This window comes from Hypomesus nipponensis, chromosome 11 (assembly GCF_054491055.1).
Source record: "Hypomesus nipponensis isolate SF chromosome 11, ASM5449105v1, whole genome shotgun sequence".
Classification (NCBI taxonomy): domain Eukaryota; kingdom Metazoa; phylum Chordata; class Actinopteri; order Osmeriformes; family Osmeridae; genus Hypomesus; species Hypomesus nipponensis.
Window position 1 is genome coordinate 6,468,252 of NC_140371.1, and position 20,129 is coordinate 6,488,380.

Genomic DNA, 20,129 nt, shown 5'->3' on the forward strand with positions numbered 1-20,129 from the left:
TGACTTTATTCTACACTAGTTACCTGATCAACCAGCTAATTATTAGATTCAGGTGTGCTAGATTGTTGGTGCTAAAACCGACAGGCAGGTAGCTCCCCAAGACCAGGGTTGGAGACCCCTGTTTTAGATGTTTTTCACACCTGATTTAAATGATTGAGTTGTTATCGAGCTCAGCAGGAGCCTGATAATGACCATTCATTTGAATTAGGTGTGTTGGAGCAGGGGAAACATGCAGGGCAGGGATGTCAAGGACTAGGTTTGAAAACCACTGGCCTACAACAGTGGTTCTCAACCCTGGTCCTCAAGTACCCCCTCCCCTGTCCTGAATGTTTTAGATGTTTCCCTGTTCCACCCACCTGATTCAAATGAAAGGGTCGTTATCTGATAACGGTAAAAAGGGAGAGGGAAGAGGCTGAGGAGTCAGAAGATTCTTCATATTTCATTACATTTAATTGAGAAAGATGGTAAAAATGTGACACAATAGTTTTAACAGCATAATATATGATTTTTCTTATTGGTTTGGTTAGACCATATTTCTTCAACTTCTTATTTTTTACAACCCAAACGCATGCTGTCCACCTTAGTGGACAAAATATATTGTGTATAAAAAATGTGTGTATAAATTAAATAATGTTCAACTTTATTTTTGTATGCCTAAAGAGGACTAAAACACATGGGAAAAAAATCAAAACTAAGGTTGTCATAATTATGCATCAGATATTTTAGCAGCGGGACTTCTCGGCAGTTCTCCATTGAATTGAATTATATCTCCGGTAAAGCTTAAGTGCAAATACAACGGAAGTGCAAAAAGATTTAAAAAGTGGGCGGGGCGGTTAAGGTGAATACAAAAAAAATCCACTTGTCCCGGACAGGCTAATGTCGAGCCCTGTACATAGCTAGACCAGAGCCTGCTTAAGGAGAGCCTTGCCACTCCCTATTAAGCCCCATTGTACCGAATGCTAATTTCCGCTTTGTTAAACACTATTGACTTATGCTAAAACAAAAGTTCAATGTAAGTTAGCCTATTAATATAAAGTACAGTATCCTCCGACCAGCGGTGGCGCTAATACCTTGACACATATGAAAAAAGAGGCCTGAGGAGAGAGTTCCGGCTTCAGGGGCCTGAGGAGAGTGTTCCGGTTTAGAGGGGCCTGAGGAGGGAGCACTGCATTTGGACCCTTCTCATTCATTCTGCACTCGACCGTTAGGCTCTCATATGGAACTTGAGTAGAACTGCAACTAGTTCAGAACCCGGAAGTTTCCCAAGAGTGGGAGTTCTCCCTTTATTAGACATTCTCTGGTCATACTCATAATTCTAGTCAGAATATGTAAACCGCTAGGAAACTGCTCTGTTGGGCTGTGAGTATGGGGCGTGTTTCAACCGAACCCGCAAAAACAAGCCTCTTCGCTAAATTGGATAAACCTACAACAAATTAAAGCAACGTAATATGTTGTTTGTTGAAAACGAATTCAACCCAAGCGCTCTTTGTTGACGTGGTTGGTTACGTTACTGTTGATAATCTGTCCATCATGTATAGACCAATTATTTGTTTATAAACATTCGGGATGTGCGCGCAATGTGGTTGCAGAAAACCGGGAAAAGGATATTTTAAATGGCAAAAGGACCACACGGATAATACAAAAAGTTAGATTTAAAAAGACCAAAAAGGTTGAGGAGTAGAGCCTTTAAGAAAGAAAGCGATTACCCATTGATCTGTCGCATCAGAATTTTGATTTGAGTCATGAAAGTCTTGAAATTTGAGTGAGAATGTCGCCCGGTACAGACCGCATAGTCGAGCGGCAACCATGTCTTCACGTCATGTCACAAAGGTCATAATTTTACAGTTTTACAGTCAATTCTACATCTAAAAAGTCGAGCAGGGCAGCTTTCAAAAGATATGGGAATTCTGCTTTTAGCCAGCTGGTCCGATTATTTTTCTGATTTGTTTAAACTGGCAATCTGAGTGAGCGTCCCTGTTACACTGTTTTGACGTTAGCCTCAGTCAGACTCGCTCAGTGGCAGTGTGCACAATGTTGTATTTCACTCCATTCTTCACCAGACAAGTCAGGGAGGACTGCCTAATGTAGATACGAGCCCGATGAAGATAGCCAGCATCTCGGATTTCTTTAACCGTGCCTGTTTCATTCGTCAATTGCCTGAGAAAGCGACCTCCGTTAGCCAGGCTAGTTTTGCCCGATCACTTTATCAGGCTATTTAAGGGTATCGGGGTCAAGTGCCCCAAAAAGTTACTATCAAGCCCTGCAATCCAGTGGCCAGAGATATATGATGACCTGATCGACACTACAAGTGAAATAGACCGGGGAGAAGTTTGTGTTTTGCAACCGACATGCGCAGTTGAGCCTGCTTGACAGTTGTGTGACATAGGTTGATAATTGGTCTATAAAGTAAACCCCGAAGCCCCTGCCAAGCGCCGCCAAGCGGCGCCATTTGAGTTTCAGCCAAAGCCAGGTAATAATTTTGTCAGCCAAATTGAGCCGCCATCTGATATTTTTGGCTGAACCAGCTGAAATCATTTGCATCAAACAATAATTCTATCTATCACATACATCCACACACACAAAATAAATGATAAACTAAATCAATTTTGCACACCGGATTCGCCACAGTCTCGTGCTCGTTGCTATGATACACAGGACTCACAGTGAATTGATGACCAATTAAAATTGCGCGTTTTCTGATAGTGATGATCATAGACATTGACATAAAAGGAATGCATTTTTCTCTCCCGCTGAGCTGATATGGTGGAAACAACTAGAAAAGGTAATTGTGTTGTTCTCACATACTTTCCTAGTTTCTAAGTTGGATAGGCTACTCAGACTTAAGATATTTGGTTTATGGAAGTAAGAATGCCGTTTTGTCAGGACTAGAATGCTGTTTGTCGACTTTGTCGTGTCAGGACAACGAGTAGGCTAGTGTTTTGACGATATTTTTGTACTCTTTCCTCTATGTTGATTTTGCCGTGGCGGCCCGCCACTGCTAAATTTCTGCCGCCACTGTATCAGAAATGGGGCTGTACAAAATGTTAGGCCCTCTATCAGCAATGATTGTTCGAGTGCATGTCGGAGAATAGCACGGACACACGCTTCACACCGCAGTTGAGATTGCGTGTGTGCGTCCTTGACAACTGTAAATCGTATAACCTATGTTGTTAGTTCATTTAAGCATGTTATTGTATTAGTCTATAGTTCTTGCTAATTTAAATTAAGTTAACAGGGGATTTTTGTATTCTTCCCCTGCTAGCTACAGTAAATTGCACATCTGTTGATTTGATAGCGATTGCTGCCTTTGCTCACGTTTGTATTTTAGGTACAAAAAGCAGAGTTCCCATATCTCTCGAAAGCTTAACTGCACAACTTTTTTTGTGTAGACTGTAAAACTGTAAAATTATGAACTTTGTGACATGACGTGAAGATGCTGCCGCTTAACACTATGCGGTCTACCAGGCGACATTCTCACTCAAATTTCAAGACTTTCGTGCCCCAAAATAAAAATTCTGATGTGACAGATCAATGGGGAATCGCTTTATCTCTTAAAGTCTGTCCTCCTCTACCTTTTTGGTCTTTTTAAATCAAACTATTTGTATAATCTGTGTAATTCTCGAGCCGTTATAAAGGCAATTTTTCCCTGTTTTCTGCCACCATGCTGCGCGCGCATCCCGAATGTTTACAAACAAATAATTGGTCCTTTACATTAATTTGTTACATTAATTATTAATTGGCAGCATTTATGCCATTTAAAACATACTTTATGAGTGTAAGGTCTCTAAGTAGTGTAACCTTATTGCTCTAGGGGAAATGGAACGAAAATATGTCCAATATTACATTAGACTATTACATTAACCTGTTCGGTTAGAACTTTGTTTCGGCGGGGGGGACGGACGGACGGACATGAAGTGGCAGCTTCAGCCATTTGTAGCTATTATCATTTTGGCGGCTGCAGCAGCCATTTAGGTTTAGGTTTTGAGCTGAGCTGGCTAGCAAGCCAATAACTTCATCAGCCAGCCATTATTCTCAAAACTAATGGCTTCGGGGTCTAGTATAAAGCCCGCACAGACAATTTGATTGGCCCGCACAGCTCCTGTTCGGACATACTTTTTCCCAAAACTAGCAATCCCAGAACCAACTTCCCGACCAAATTTTTTTGTGGGCGGGGCTAAGTTGGGCTGGCAGCCAGGCTAGTATAAAGTACCCAAAAGCCATACTTGATTAAAAGTACAGATACCTTACTGGAAAATGACAAGTAAAAGTAACCTTTTAGAATACCAGTGTTTCCCACACATAGACTAATTTGTGGCGGTGCGCCAGAATCCACACCAGCCTCCACATGTTGCATTTGGTAAAAAAAATGTTTTTCACTATTTAGGTTAAAACACGCAGCGTTTTCATTCAGCTGCAATTCTTTTCCCTGCTCACCCTCCGCGTTGCGTCTCTCTCACATACATAGTCACAACGTCAGCCCACGTTAGCAACGATGCATACATACATCGTTCTTGTAAGACAGACAGCTATATCAGCGAGCCTTCAGCATTAGTGCCGCAGCTAAAGATCTAGGAAAGTTCTGGCTTTTCGCTAGATACCTACGAACATGTCTTAATCAAAGGTTCCCCTTTGATCTTTTGGTGAGAAGTCTCAGGAGCTAGCTACTTACCCGGCGTCATGGAGCCGAACAGTTAAATAGTTATTTTACACTAGCTTTGCTACTTGCATATGCAGAAATTATTTTTGTTGATTTTGTAAAGGTGTGAATCATTTTAGATGAATATTTAATATAATAAAGTTCTGTATAACAAATTATTAACAAAATAATTATTTTGAACCCCCCGACATGAAACAATCCCTACCCCGCCACAAATAGCTTGATAATAACCTTTTCTTGATAATATTATTTAATACATTCCAAATCCCTTTCATATTTTTCTTATTTCTATCTAATAATTTACTGTAGTAATCCTGTTTAGCTATTCGTAAAATACAGTTAATTTATTCTAATATTTTTCATATTTATTCTCTACCTCCAATGATCTATTCTTTATGAAATATTTTTTTACAGGCATTTTGCAATCTCTGTGATCCATGGAGCTTCTGAGTATTTGTCTTTATGAGAGAACATTTTTAATGGACAGTTTTTGTCATACAACAATTTAAAGATATTCAGAACATTTTCATATACTTTGTCAATATCCTCTTCTTGTAATCCTGACTCCCAATTATGTTTCAATAATTCATCTTTGAATGATTTGATTGATTCTTCTGTTCTTACTCTTAAGCCGCTGCTTAATTTTCTCCTTATTTTTCATATAGAAATTGTCACAAACTACAAAGACTGGTGGATGGTCACTAATATGCTGAATTATTAATCCACTTATTGTATTGTTATCTAATATATTAGTAAATATATGATCTATTAATGTGTTAAGTGCAGTGTTGTATTGTAACAAAGTAGAAATACTTCGTTACTGTACTTAAGTCGTTTTTTTGGATATCTGTACTGTACTTTACTACTTATATTTCTGTTTACTTTAACGTCGCTACATTTTGCAAAGAAAACGGATACTTTTACTCCAATACATTTCCTCTGAAACCTTCGTTACTCGTTACAAAATCAAATCATCTTTAGAAAAGATAATAATAATCATGAGTTTGAGGAGACCAAACGTCGAGGACTGTGGTAGAACACAGACTGCAAGCAGGTTTGGCGAATCAGTGGGCCAAGCGCATGTTAATGCGCTATGACCGTTTGCAAAAGCCCAGTGCCCTTAGTTACTGTTGCTACGTCTTTTGAACTTGTTCATGCACAACACTGTCTGTCAGTGTCAGTGATTCTTTTTGGAGTAATATCTTTGCGATATCCTCCAGATCAAGGCAAAATGGACTGCAATATGCAGTGGAAGGATATATCCAAAACATTAAGACCAACAACGAAGGGGACACAACAATAATCGAAGCAAAACCATACAGGTCCCAATCAAAAAATTAGAAACCCCACAACCTCTTCATTTAATGCCACCAGCACAACCTTGTAGACTGTACAGTAGTCATGTTCTTTCACCGCTGGGTAAGATCTGTATATGATATTTCAAGCTAGCTAATAACCTACAAAGATTATTATTATTCTTTATTCCATCTCTGGCGAAGTAAAAACTAAAAACATTGTTAGTTGTATATACAGAGCTCCTGGTTCTAATCTGGACCTATTTAGAAAATGGTTTGGGCAAACATATACAGTTACATCTCAGAAGGTCTTTTTCATCTGTGGTGACTTTAATATAGATCTACTTAACTCTAACAATCATAAACCTAGCTAGTGCTAGCTAGGATGGAGACAATCTAAAGTACAGTACAGTAACGTAGAAGTGTGGAGCAAGATAGCTGCTAGTAACGATATTGTTCAAGGGATGTGTGTGCATGTTGCTGAAAGTATTTCACAGTCACTGTACTGATAACTTGCTTGTTAAACTGAGGATCCTGATGTAATGCTATGGCTTTGTATCAGATCGTCAGGTTATTGCTCTCAGGTTGTGCCTTATGCATACCATCTTTAGAAGATGAACAAAACATTTTTCAGTTATAAGTAATGACTGGGTTGTTACTTTCGGTGCTGCTTTAATTTAGTATTGCCTATTGTGTTCAAATAAGGCCCAGTTTATAGGTATGCTCATTCTAGTCGGAATAAACTTCATAATTCTAAAAATTCTGACCCTTTGCTTTTTTATTAACAGCATTCACTTGTACTTTCAATACTTAAGTACATTTAATATCAGAAAATTACTTTTGATACTTAAGTACAGTAAAGATCAGATACTTAAAGACTTTTACTCAAGTAGTATTCTAAAAGGTTACTTTTACTTGAGTCATTTTCCAGTAAGGTATCTTTACTTTTACTCAAGTATGGATTTTGGGTACTTTATACACCACTGGTTAAGTGTGATCCTGCTGGGTCTTGTGATTCTGGGAAAAACCTGGGAAAACTGGGAACTGGGCTTCCTCGCAATCAGCGTTCTTGGCTTCTGGCTCGTTAATGAAAACATCTGACCCTTTTAGCAACCCGCCCAGTTTTAGGAGAGCAGATTTGTGTCGCCGGTTACTAAATCGCATAATAATGACTTGTCTGTTTTGTCGTTGTTATTTCTTCTCGGGAGCAGGTGTCACGCTTCCACGGTGTCACAGTCCAGCCTTATCCCCTTGGACAAGAGGAAAGAGGCCACCTGTTCCTCCGTGGATTCAGTTACGCCAGGCTTTTGGATCACGAGTCGGACAGGGCCCTGCCATCGTGCCGGCAAAAGAACGGGGCTTGACTCGCAATCCAGTGATGATTACATCGTTCATCCTGGTACACTGTTCCAAATTTGCCACTTGGTTCTCCAGAACAGCAATCCGTTTATCCTTTTCCTTGTTAAGAAGCCGCAAAGCCTTCACCTCTTCTACCAAGTCCAAAATGGACTTCTGCTGGAGTCGGATAGCCGAGGTTTCCCCAGAAAGAAAATCCAACGATTTCTTGATTTCTTCAAGATCTTCCATGGCTGGATTCTTCTTTGGTCCCATACTGGCAACAGCCGGTGGAGTCTGCCCACTTTCAGCAACATGCACACACATCCCTTGAACAATAACGTTACTAGCAGCTATCTTGCGCCACACTGCTACGTTACTGTACTGTACTTAAGACCATCCTAGCTAGCTAGATACCTCGCCAGAGATGGAATAAAGAATAATATAATCTTTGTAGGTTATTAGCTAGCTTGAAATATTATATACAGATCTTACCCAGCGGTGAAAAAACATGACTAGTCTACAAGGTTGTGCTGGTGGCATTTAATGAAGAGGTTGTGGGGTTTCTCATTTTTGTATTGAGACCTGTATGCTTTTGCTTCGATTATTGTTCTGTCCCCTTCGTTGTTGGTCTTAATGTTTTGGATATATCCTTCCACTGCATATTGCAGTCCATTTTACCTTGATCTGGACGATATCGCGGGGATATTACTCCAAAAAGAATCACTGACACTGACAGACACTGCTGTGCATGAACAAGTTCAAAAGACGTAGCAACAGTAACTAAGGGGGTGGGGCTTTTGCGAACGGTCAATGGTGCATTAACATGCACTAGGACCACTGATTCGCCAAACCTGCTTGCAGTCTGTGTTCTACCACAGTCCCCGACGTTGGTCTCATTACACTCATGATAAAAAAAAAATTCTAAAGATGATTTGATTTTGTAACGAGTAACGAAGGTTGTAGCGAAGTAAAAATAAACAGAAATATAAGTAGTAAAGTTAAGTACAGATATCCCAAAAACCTGCAGATATCCTGAAAAATTTTGACAAAAAGACATCACCTTCACTAGACAATGTTTTACCAATGAAAAAACGGCTATGTTTATTTTACATAAAGCTCAAAAAACTATTCTGCGCTCAAATAAAGGCCCAACATCAAGGGTGGAAGTACTGATTTTTCTTTCCAAACTAGCATCACATCAAACACAGACTGTGCATGCATTAGCAGGGCAGCTGTGGTGGCGTATATTATTACTTATGACAATTAGAACGAATTATTCTGTTAAAACTAGTGCTGTCAGTTTAACGCGTTATTAACAGCGTTAACGCAAACCCATTTTAACTGCGTCATTTTTTTTAGTGCACGATTAACATTCTTTTTGGCCAAGCAAACTTTGTAGTTTTTTTCACATAGTTTTGCAGCAACACTGACGTTAGAAAAACACCACACCGGATCTGGCTAGACCGGAAACAAAACAACAGGCACGCCGCACACACTTGTTTGGGCTTGCGAGCCGGCTAGAGTAGTAGGCTAACGTTACGTTTTGAGTGGATGGCGAGCGCGAGACGCCGAAATGGATGCCTACAGAATTCTGAATGGAAAATGTACAAGTAATACCACTTGATGGCCAAACACACAGCTGATGCAAATTCTCTGCCCCCGTCAAAGCCAGGCGATTGCAATGTTGTTTTCAATAACAAAAAAAAACTTTTCACTAAGCATTCCCATTCCGATCCACTTTTCCATGTTGATAAGAGCATCAAAATGAGAAAAAATAATTAGATATAAAGAAATCAATGGACATTTAGAAAATACAAAAATGTGCAATTCATTGCAAGTTAACTATGACATTAATGCGATTAATCGCAATTAAATATTTTAATCGTTTGACAGCCCTAGTTAAAAAATGAACAAATAAATCATAACGATATGAAAATGGTGTATTTGCAAACACCCCATTGCATATAATTTGGGTCGCGATGGTTTGTTATTTTGTAAATGTGGGTCACCGAAAAAAAGTTTGAAAACCACTGTTTCTGTTTTGTTCAAAAAACGGGCTATAAGCCGCTTCTAAATATAAGCCGCACAACCACAAGAAAAACTGGGCAACAAGCCGCGCGGCTTTATTTCCGAAAAATACGGTACTCATGAAAATTATCTGAATGTTTGATATTAGTATAAAAAATAGGTTTGAAGGTGAACTGGCTGCAACTGACACAAGCTGACAAGCTGACACAATTTCCACAGAAATTCTACCCTCTCTAGTTTTCATTATAATTGACAATAAACATGACAGCCAAATCATCTTTAGCCCATAAGACTATGCTTTAGCTAGGTTAACACCACAGTCTATGGTTAGCACATACATCCAATATGTTAGCAACAGGAAGTTTGCAATGCATCACACAGTCCTTTGTGACTACTTCACTCAAAGCAGATGTCAATCATGACACTCACTCCCTTTTTATATCGTCAAATAACAAATAAAAAAACAAACTGATCAGATAACTACCTAAAATGACAGAAATCATCTTTGAAACGTGGACTTTTTGTTTGTCCCATCCTCTAACATGGAGGGGGCGGGACATATGGCGTATATACTGCAAGCCACCAGGCGATCAAGATGTTTTGGCTTCACTTTTGGGGAGCTGTCCTGTTGTCTATCTTTATATACAGGGTATACTTGTTACCCAGTAACACTGGGTCTGCAGGGTGCACAGGGACTGTTTAACACTGGGACTCTTCAAAGCTGGGTCTGCTTAATACTGGGATTGCAAGATCCACTGTAATTCCTCTACACTGAGGCTACTCAACATTAGGGCTGCTCAACACTGGAGCTGATCAACACTGGGGATGCTCAACACTGGGATTTACTAACACTGGGTCTGCAAGATTCACTGGGACTACTCAATACTGGGGCTACTTAACACTGAGGCTGCAGTTCACCATGAGTGATTTAGGCTGAAGTGTAACAACAGCCTGAAGACGTACAGATAAGTAAGAGACAGACCTCCATGATGTGCATGATGGTGCCATTGGTGGGCCTGACGAAGACTGGTCTGTTGTCATTCACATCAATGACAATGATGTGGAGAGCGGCAGTGCCCCAGAGAGGGGGGAGGCCGTGGTCAGTCGCCACCACAGTCAGGTTAAAACGCTCAAACGATTGCAGCAGACGCAGGGAGCGCACCAGGCCTGAATCTGGGTCCAGAGAGAATGCGTCTGGGAAGCGGAGAGACAGGGATGAAGAAGGAGGGAGAGAAAGAGGAGAAAGAGAGGGAGGGGTGATCAAGGGTGTGATGTTATTTGCTGACTTTAGATAGTGTGACGCTTTTTTAAGGGCGAGCAGGTTAAATAGGTTAGACAGGTGGTCTGGGTTGGTCTCCACGTGGTCATGGTTGGTCTCCAGGTGATTAGGTCAATCGACAGGTTAGACAGGGGTGGTCTACTGGTGGTTAGGGCTGATCTTCAAAAATTCTGGCGTGGTCTACAGCTGGTCTAGGGTGGCCTACAGGTGGTCAGGTATGGTCTACAAACAGTCTAAGGTGGTCTATGGTGGTCTCAGGGCTGGTCAACAGGTGCTCTACAGGTTACACAGGTGGTCAAAGCTGGTCTACAGCAGGGATGGGCAGTATTCATGATACATGTATTTCAAATAAAAAAGAGGATTTTGTTATTTGTATTTGATAGGGTTCATATTTTTTATCAAAATACTTTTAATACTAAAACACAATAGTTTATTTTGATACATGATGTAGCTGCTATATTTTGTAGTTCATTTTGATACAGTAAAAAACGTTTTTTTTAAATACATTTTGATGTTTCTTCTTTGCCCAACCATGGTCTACAGGGTCAGGGGTGGTTTACAGGTGGTTCTTACCGGCGCCAGGCCCCTGCAGACTGTAGGTGAGCAGGCCATTCTCTCCCTCATCCAGGTCTGTGGCGCTCAGAGTAATGACTGACGTGCCGCTGGGCTCGTTCTCAAACACGCTGGTGCTGAAGACTGCCTTGGAGAACCGAGGGCGGAAATCATTCACGTCCATGACTGTCACCAGAACCTGCAGACATGAGAATAAAGGAGGGGCTGAACTTAGTTTGTTTTCATGTTTCCTCATGTTTAGGGAGTTGTTTACCTGTGTCTCCCCATATCCTGAATCCTATCAGTATTTCCTCATGTCCTGACTTCTATCTGTGTCTCCATGTCTCATAATCCTGCCCTCACACTGTCGCACAGTAGCTTTGTCGCTATCCTTTCTTGCACTGCAAGTTGCAGCTAGCTTTTGATTAGATTAGATTCAACTTTATTGTCATTACACAAGTACAGGTATAAGGCAACGAAATGTAGTCAGTTTTGGGCATTGCTGACATAGTTTTGAGGAAGTGGGCTAAAATGTGGACTATATGTAAGGGATAATGCCCAACGAGGTGTCCAATATCATTTGATAATGCACGATGCGGAGGTGTGAAACGTCCGACGCGTAGCGGAGTCCATTATCAGCTGATATTGGACACTTCGAAGGGCATTATCCCGCTTATACATGGGCGGCGCTAGGGAGGGGCTAGCAGGTGCTTCAGCACCCCCAAGAAAGACCAAAGCACCCCCATAGCACCCCCTAAAATATTGCTCATTTACTAATAGACCCGGAGTGGCCATCGGGAGAATTCCCGGTGGACTGCTCATATGTGTTAGGTTTGTAAGTTACTGTGTGACCAAGAAGTAAGCTAATAGGCTACACTAGGTTTTAATCTAAATAAGCGCATGATCAGACCGTGCATTAAAAAGTGCTGTTTTCAGTTGTCGCGCATGCTCTTTCTCAAACACAAGTACGTGTACCAAGGTTGTTTTCATGGAGACAACCCTAAACCACAATTTATTGTTGTGGAAGGAGAATAAGATGATTAAAAAATAATACAATAAATGGGAAAAACATGCCAGGGGGAACTGAAAAAGCCAGGTAAAAAAAGAAAGCTCAGTCACTTCATAAATCTAGGTTCCTGCCAGGTTGGGAAAAATATGTTTTCTCAAAAACCCTGTAGTGTTTCCCCTATGTTGATTTTGTCGTGGCTAAATTTCTGCCACCACGATATCAGAAATAGGGCTGTACAAGACAGGCCGTCTATCAGCAGTGATTGTGAGAGTGCATGTCGGAGAATAGGAAGGACACGCGCTTCACAGCGCAGTTTGTGCGTCTTTGACCCTCTGACCGTAATTTGAGTCAGTTGCTGCTCCTTTGTACTTTCCTAAACTTTTTTGTTGTTGTCAAGTCCTGGCCACTTTGTAGCCAGATACTCATCACACCATGTCGCTCACTGTAACCTAGTGACCATTAAAATGAATGCCGTCCAGTCACTTTGTCGCTGTCGGTGTGAGTGCAAGGTTATTCCTACCTGCACTGAGTTTTCCCGTCGGTTGTTGGGGCTTCCTCCAGGGTTGTCCCTGGCAATGGCTGTCAGGGTGTAGTGGTCCTTAGTTTCTCTGTCCAGTGGTGAAAGGATATAGATGTCTCCCTGGCAGAGAAAGAAGGAGGAGGATGAAGGGGATGTCATCATCATTTGGAGTCAGGTGGCTGAGCAGTTAGGGAATCCGGCTAGTAATCTGAAGGTTACCGGTATGTAAATCGCTCTGGATAAGAGCGTCTACTAAATGATTAGATGTAAATGTAATAATCTGTGCCATAAACAACATAGATTAGTCAATTTGGCAGGTAAAAAAAAACAGTAGAGTAAGTGTATGTGTGTTAAACTTACAGTGGAAGGAGTTATGCCAAACTTGCCCTCTCCATCCACAAGGCTGTACTCAATGACAGAGAAGAGTCCAGAGTCTGCATCTGAGGCACTCACTCTCACTATGATGGTACCCAGGTCCACGTTCTCAAACACAGGCTTCTGCACAGGGGCAAGAGTACACACATCAACACAGATATACTGCTTTCTGGCATTTTTCTGGCATTGAGTGTACGGTACTGTCATTGGTGGGATGTTTATTTTTGGTATGGATTGAGTGTACCTGGTACGAGGGCTGTTTGAAGACTGGATTGTTGTCGTTGACATCCACTATCCTCAGGTAGACGGGGAGCTCAACAAACCTAGGTGGGCTTCCGTGATCTGTAGCTTGCACAGTGAAGTTCAGCCACTGGACCTGCTCAAAGTCCACAGTCCGGTTGGCCACAATCTTACCTGTAGCAACAATACAACTGTCACTGGGGGAGGGGGACTACCAAGGGCACACAGTATGAGTATGTGTGTAGCTGTGCTCTTATATGGGAAAATAAATTGTCCCCCATAGAGTACATTAATTCAGCCTAAATAAACTGGGGGAAGTGTAATCGCAGTGGCCTACCAGTGGATGGGTCCTCCAGCCTGATGTAGTCCCCTCGGGGCAGGTGCAGCAGCTGGTAGATGATCTGGCCATTGGGGCCCTTGTCTGGGTCCACGGCAGACACAGACAGCAGGGTGGTACCGGCCTGGGCCCCTTCCAGAATGCTCTCTGAGAAGTTGGTCACCCCGAAAGGGCGGAACCTTGGGGCGTTATCGTTCACATCTAGTATGTTCACGGTCAGCCTCGCTGTCAGACGGGAGGGAGGATTTGTTCTAAAATAGTACCATGATAGTACCTTGGTTGTACTGAGACAGTAGTGATGTGGTACTGAGGGCGAACTGAGATAGTAATGAGGCAGTACTAAGGTAGTATTGAGATACAGTGGTATGAAAAAGTATCTATTTCTGCATAAAATCACCTCATCAAATCAAATGTGATCTGGGGTCTCATTTATAAAGCTTGTCAAGCTCCTGTGCAATCGCTACAGTGCCGCTGCTAACCATTTTGGTGCCCTAAGCATAATTCCTTTATGATGCCCCCACCCCCACCCTCCGAAAAAAAACGATAGTTTTTGCGAGTTAACTTTGTATTACTATACATATACCTCAATACCAATAGCCTAACACAACAGCAGCATCACAATGTAACACCTATTGAGAGGTGGTGGTTCTCTGCTGTGTATCTGTCCATAAACAGCTGGTTGAGGGTGGTTGATCAGGGCTTGGCAGGGACGGACTGGGAGTAAAAATAGGCCCTGGACTTTGATCCAGAACCGGCCCCCCAGAACCGGCCCCGTATACGCCACCACAGCTGCCATGCCAATCAGTGTTGCCAGGTCTGCGGTTTTCCCGCGGAATTGGGCTACTTTTGAAGTGTTGACGCGGGTTGATTTTTTTGTCCGCTGGTTCGGGTAGACATATTTTGCATGCAAATTACATTAATATCTTTAACTAGAAATTTATATTTTAAATGAAATAATTTATTTATGCCCAAATCCTACCAAACTGACTCTAGATCAGCACATACACACATGGACATGGGGCACGCACACAGGCACACACGCACTGTGCGTGTGTAGACGTGCCTAATGCACTCAGTCTTCTGAGAAAATCTTCTAAAAACTGGTTTTAATGCTGGCATACTAAACATTTGGTGTTACTTTGTAGATATTACAATAGATTTGGCAATGAAAGCAATGCTGTTGGACTTCAAAAGCAGTGTATATGGTTTAGCAGGGGCATATTTTGAGTTCTGATATTGGGATGGTTTTGATTGGCCATTGGGCTAGTTTTGTCACAATTTGGCCAATTATAATTGGGCTAGTTTTGTCACACAGACCTGGCAACCCTGCTGCCAATGCATCCACATTCTGTGTTTGATGATGCTAGTTATGGAGTTCCCGACTTAATGCGAGCGCGCAACACGCGCAAGCGTTGGCCTTTATTTTTATTTCAGCGCAAAATAGTTTTTTGAGCTTCATGTAAAATAAACAGCCGATTTTCAATTGGTAAAACCTTGTCTAGTAAAGTTGATGTATTTTTGTCTCTTAATTTTTCAGCCCCACCCTTGCATTTCTTAGCCTGTTTTTCCAAAACATTTACAACTGAAAGCAGCCAAGGAGCTCTCCACCTTTAATACTCATTTTAAAACTATTTGATACATTTAATATAAAAGCATCATAGAATTTAAAGTAAAGTAACAGCTAGCTGGCGTCAGTTACTTGTAAAATGTATAGATAATGTTTAACAGTAAAATCTCAATTTAGCTTGCACCTAACATATTTGAGTGTGCTAACATTAGCAATAACGTCAGCTAGTTCGAGGTGTATGCATAGGCTAACCATTAAATTAGCAGCACATTTCCCATATTTAACAATGAATAAACATTGACTTACCTGAAAGTGATGCATGGGCATCATCTCGCAGTTTCTTTCTCTTTCTTTTTTCTGCCCCTGACTCCTCTTGTCTTTTTGAGGCAATTTTCGAATAGTTGACCTAGCCTACTGTCAAAGTTCGTCAGGCCACTGATATAGGAAAGGGCACCCACGGCGAGCTTGGGAAGTTAATTTTTTTTGGGGGGGGGGCACCATCGTAACTTTTTTTGAGCAATTAAATATATCTCTTGTTCTGCCTATGTTGTGATATACATGCCTAAAAGGTGCCTAATATTTCTATACTGAAATAATATTGGCATTATAATTATTATAACTATGATGATTGTTCAGTTGGCAATTTTTTGGTGCCCCCCCAAGATTCGGTGCCCTACGCACAGCGCGTAGTGCGCGTCATGGGAGCGGCGGCACTTAATCGCTACACTCTACGTCCTCGTTATCAGTCCAGACTTTAATAGATTACTGTTCATAACAAAACGCTTTTGTTTTCAAGTTGTATCTCGACTTGCAGTATCGCTGCCACAGTTGACGCCACTCGCACAGTTTTTTTTTTAAATTGGTGATCTACCGGCCACCACATTTTCTGAGTTTTCGGGCTCCACCAATAGGCTAACAGTGTCTGAGAAGTTGTCATGCGCTATGATTCACCGTAGAGAACAATCGTATGCCAGGGTCATGATGAGATACTAGATTAGCATTCATATAGTGCTTTGCATTGACTTTTTATGGTTAAAAATGGGCGTGTTCAGGGCGGGGTACAATGCTGATTCACGTACGCACACTTGTGGGTAATCTGTGATTTATAAAGGGCACCTGTGCGTACAGGTGTGCGTACGCACGGTTTTATAAATCTGAATTTTTGTGTGCGTACGCCATTTTAGGCTTTTGGGCGTACGTACACTTTTAGTAAGAATCCTACGCACAGTTTTATAAATGAGACCCCAGATCGTTGTCAAAATCACACAGATGAAAAAACTGTCTGCTTTAACTAAAACCACCCAAACATTTATAGGTTTTAATATTTTAATGAGGATAGCATGCAAACAACGACAGAAGGGGGAGGAATAAGTAACTGAACCCTCTGCCTAATGCTGGGGACACACTAAACAATTTTTGTAATCTTTTAAGATTTTCAAACTGTGATAGACCACACACGCCATTTTGCTCCTACAGTGTGTGGTGTGCCATGATTTGACAAAGACAGCACACCACACAAACAGATTTCCAACCAGTGTCCCGACTGTTGACACAAGAGATCTCGCCAAATCTGTCGAGATTTATGAATAAGCATGGCGGACGATATGCAGGAAGAAATTGCGATGATTGTGTTTGGAATGATTTTCACAGAAAATTCACGGAAAAAAAGAATAGGGTTTGCCAAAAATAAATTCCATTTAACTTTGTGCTGCGCCGTGACTCCATGTGTTATGCTTCCGTCTTCTCTCAGCTTGCTTTCTGATTGGATATTGTTTTGTTTCATGTGATAAACTCGGCGTATGTCGTTGGGGTTCCCCCCACACATCAGGATTTCTGATCGCAAATATTCAACATGTTGAATATTTAGGATTTGCGATTGGGGCGCCTCCGACGTCCTTCCGAGCAGATTCGGTCACTCTTGACACACCTCACACCAAGGGAACATTTGATAAGATAATCTGTAGAACCCTCAAGATAATCGGGACGTTACCTAGGATTGTCAGAAGGGGCAAAATTGGCCCAATTATCCTGTAGTGTGTCCCCAGCATAAGGAGACTTAAAGAGCAACAGAAACCAATTTTTACCAAACAATTTAAGTCAGGTGTGTGCCCAATCACTGATGAGTGGCTTAAAGCTGCCCTGCCCACTATAAAACACACACCTAGTAAGAATTGTCTTGATGAGAAGCATTGTCTGATGTGCACCCTGGTTCGCTCAAAAGAGCTGTCTGAAGACCTGCGATCAAGAATTGTTGATCTGTATAAAGCTGGGAAAGGATACGAAACCATCTCTAAAAGTCTGGATGTTCATCAATCGACAGTCAGAGAAGTTGTCTACAAATGGAGAGAGTTCGGCACTGTTGCTTATCTCCCAAGGAGTGGCCGTCCACCAAAGATGACGCCAAGTGTTTAGCGCAGAATACTCAGAGAGGTAAGAAAGAACCCTAGAGTGTCTGCTAAAGACTTACACTTATTAATCACTGGCACAGTCCAATATCTCTGTGCACACATCAACTATATGTAAAACAATGGCCAAGAATGGTTTTCATGGGAGGACTCCACGGAGGAAGCCACTGCTGTCTAAAAAAAACATTGTTGCTCGTTTAATATTCGCAAAAAGGCACTTGGACACTCAACAGATGTTTTGGCAAAATATTTTGTGGACTGATGAAACCAAAGTTGAATTGTTTGGGAGGAACACACAACGTCATGTGTGGAGGAAAAATGGAACAGCTCACCAACATCAACACCTCATCCCCACCGTGAAGCATGGTGGAGGGTGCATCATGGTTTGGCGCTGTTTTGCTGCCTCAGGGCCTGGACAACTTGCAATCATTAATGGAAAAATGAATTCAAAAGTTTATCAGGATGTTTTGCAGGAAAACCTGAGGCCGTCTGTCAGACAGTTGAAGCTAAAAATAGGATGGATGCTGCAACAAGACAATGATCCAAAACAAACAAAGTAAATCAACTTCAGAATGGTTTCAGAAGAACAAAATACACGTTCTGGAGTGGCCAAGTCAAAGTCCAGACTTGAACCCCATTGAGATGCTGTGGCATGACCTCAAAATAGCGATTCATGCCAGACATCCCAGGAATCTGACTGAACTACAGCAGTTTTGTAAAGAAGAATGGGCCAAGTCCTGATCGATGTGCCAGACCGATCTGCAGCTACAGGAAGCGTCTGGTTGAAGTTATTGCTGCCAAAGGGGGGGGGGGGGGGCCACAACATTTTAAATGTGATGGTTCAGTTACTTATTCTGCCCCCCTCTGTCATTGTTTCCATGCTATCCTCATTAAAATATGAACCTATAAATGTTTGGGTGGTTTTAGTTAAAGCAGACACTTTTTTTCATCTGTGTGATTTTGACAAAGATCAGATCACATTTGATGGTGATTTTATGCAGAAATGTGAGAAAATTCCAAAAGGTTCAGATACTTTTTCATACGACTGTAGTCCTGAGGCAGAACTGAGAGAGTAATGCTGTCTAAGGCAGAGGTCTTCAACCCTGGTCCTCAGGGTCCCCTGTCCTGCACGTTTTAGATGTTTCCCTGCTCCAACACACCTGATTCAAATGAATGGGTCATTATCTACATATGCAGAAGCCTGTTAATGACCATTCATTTGAATCAAGTGTGTTGGAGCAAGGAAACATCTAAAATGTGCAGGACAGGGGACCCTGAGGACCAGGGTTGAAGACCTCTGGTCTAAGGTAATCCAACAAGAGATGATTAGTACAATATAGGTGATTGCATGAACTACGGTATATACAAATGATTGGAAACATAGTATGGCTTAGCAGGAAACATGTTTCAGCCAAACCACTTTCATTAGGCACTGGGGAGAAATACAGTCATCCAACTATATTCTGACTGTGACACTAAGATTAAAGATTAAATAAAGATGAAGAGCATGATCTCACCATTGGGCACACTGACTGACATATCGATGACATCACTGGCATTGTCATGAACTGAAACAATGATCTCAAAGGTGGCAACCAGCTCTCTGTTTAGTGGGTTACGCACAAATACGGCACCTGAACACGCACACACACAAACACACATGTTAAAACTATAACAATGCAGACAGTCTTGTTTGAGATACTTGTATTATAATATGCAAAATGTTATTGCATAATGTAAAAAACGATTTAACATTCTATTATTTAGAAAGACAGACTTGCTCTACATTGTACATTGTCACTCACCGGTGTGGAAGTCGATGCCAAAGGACTCCTGCAGACCACCCACAGGGTTATTCCCATCATCCTTTGCTTCCACCGAGATAATGTAATACTCCAGTCGGGGTCGGAGGTCGGGGTCAGTGGCAGTGAGTGTTGCCACCACCATGCCCGGCGGTGTAGACTCGTTAACGTTGATGGTGGTCACCGGCTCTAGGAAACGTGGCCGCGAATCATTGACGTCGTCCAGAACAACGGACAGAGTGGCCGTGCCTGACAGAGAGGGTGTGCCTCGGTCTGTTGCTATGACAACCAGGCGGTAGGAACTGCGCTCCTCACGGTTGAGGGTGGCGTTGCCCACAAGGACGGTGCCTGAGAGAGAGTCAACGATGAAGCGGTCCTGGGCACCGCTGTCCAGTCGGTAGAACAGCCAGCCGTTAGAGCCCGAGTCAGCATCATTGGCCGACAGCTGAGTCACCACCACGCCTGACACACACAGACATGCACACACACACAGAACAGACACGCACACACAGACACACACACATAAATACACATATATATATGCACACAAACATGCAGACGCATACACATATACAAGCACACACACTCACACACAGACATCCACAGACACAAAAACAGACATATAAATAAGTTTGTGTAACAGGACAAGAACTGTGTGCCGTTTCTGACGATGACACTAGCACAATTAGATTGCATGAACATGCTACACATACACCCTCGATATG

General features: G+C 41.9%; 1 protein-coding gene across 4 annotated transcripts in view; it reads right to left on the reverse strand.

Annotated features, from left to right (window-relative positions):
- Positions 1-20,129, reverse strand: part of LOC146267930 (cadherin-23-like) — an 81,753-nt gene that overhangs the window by 31,240 nt on the left and 30,384 nt on the right. For all 4 annotated transcript variants that reach the window (XM_084667091.1, XM_084667092.1, XM_084667089.1 and 1 more), the window contains exons 14-21: positions 19,408-19,866; positions 19,120-19,236; positions 13,631-13,855; positions 13,298-13,467; positions 13,039-13,176; positions 12,679-12,798; positions 11,171-11,348; positions 10,301-10,512 (exon numbers count right to left, since the gene is read on the reverse strand). In XM_084667091.1, the coding sequence (XP_084523217.1) occupies positions 10,301-10,512; positions 11,171-11,348; positions 12,679-12,798; positions 13,039-13,176; positions 13,298-13,467; positions 13,631-13,855; positions 19,120-19,236; positions 19,408-19,866 (1,619 nt within the window). The remainder of the gene's footprint in view (positions 1-10,300; positions 10,513-11,170; positions 11,349-12,678; positions 12,799-13,038; positions 13,177-13,297; positions 13,468-13,630; positions 13,856-19,119; positions 19,237-19,407; positions 19,867-20,129) is intronic.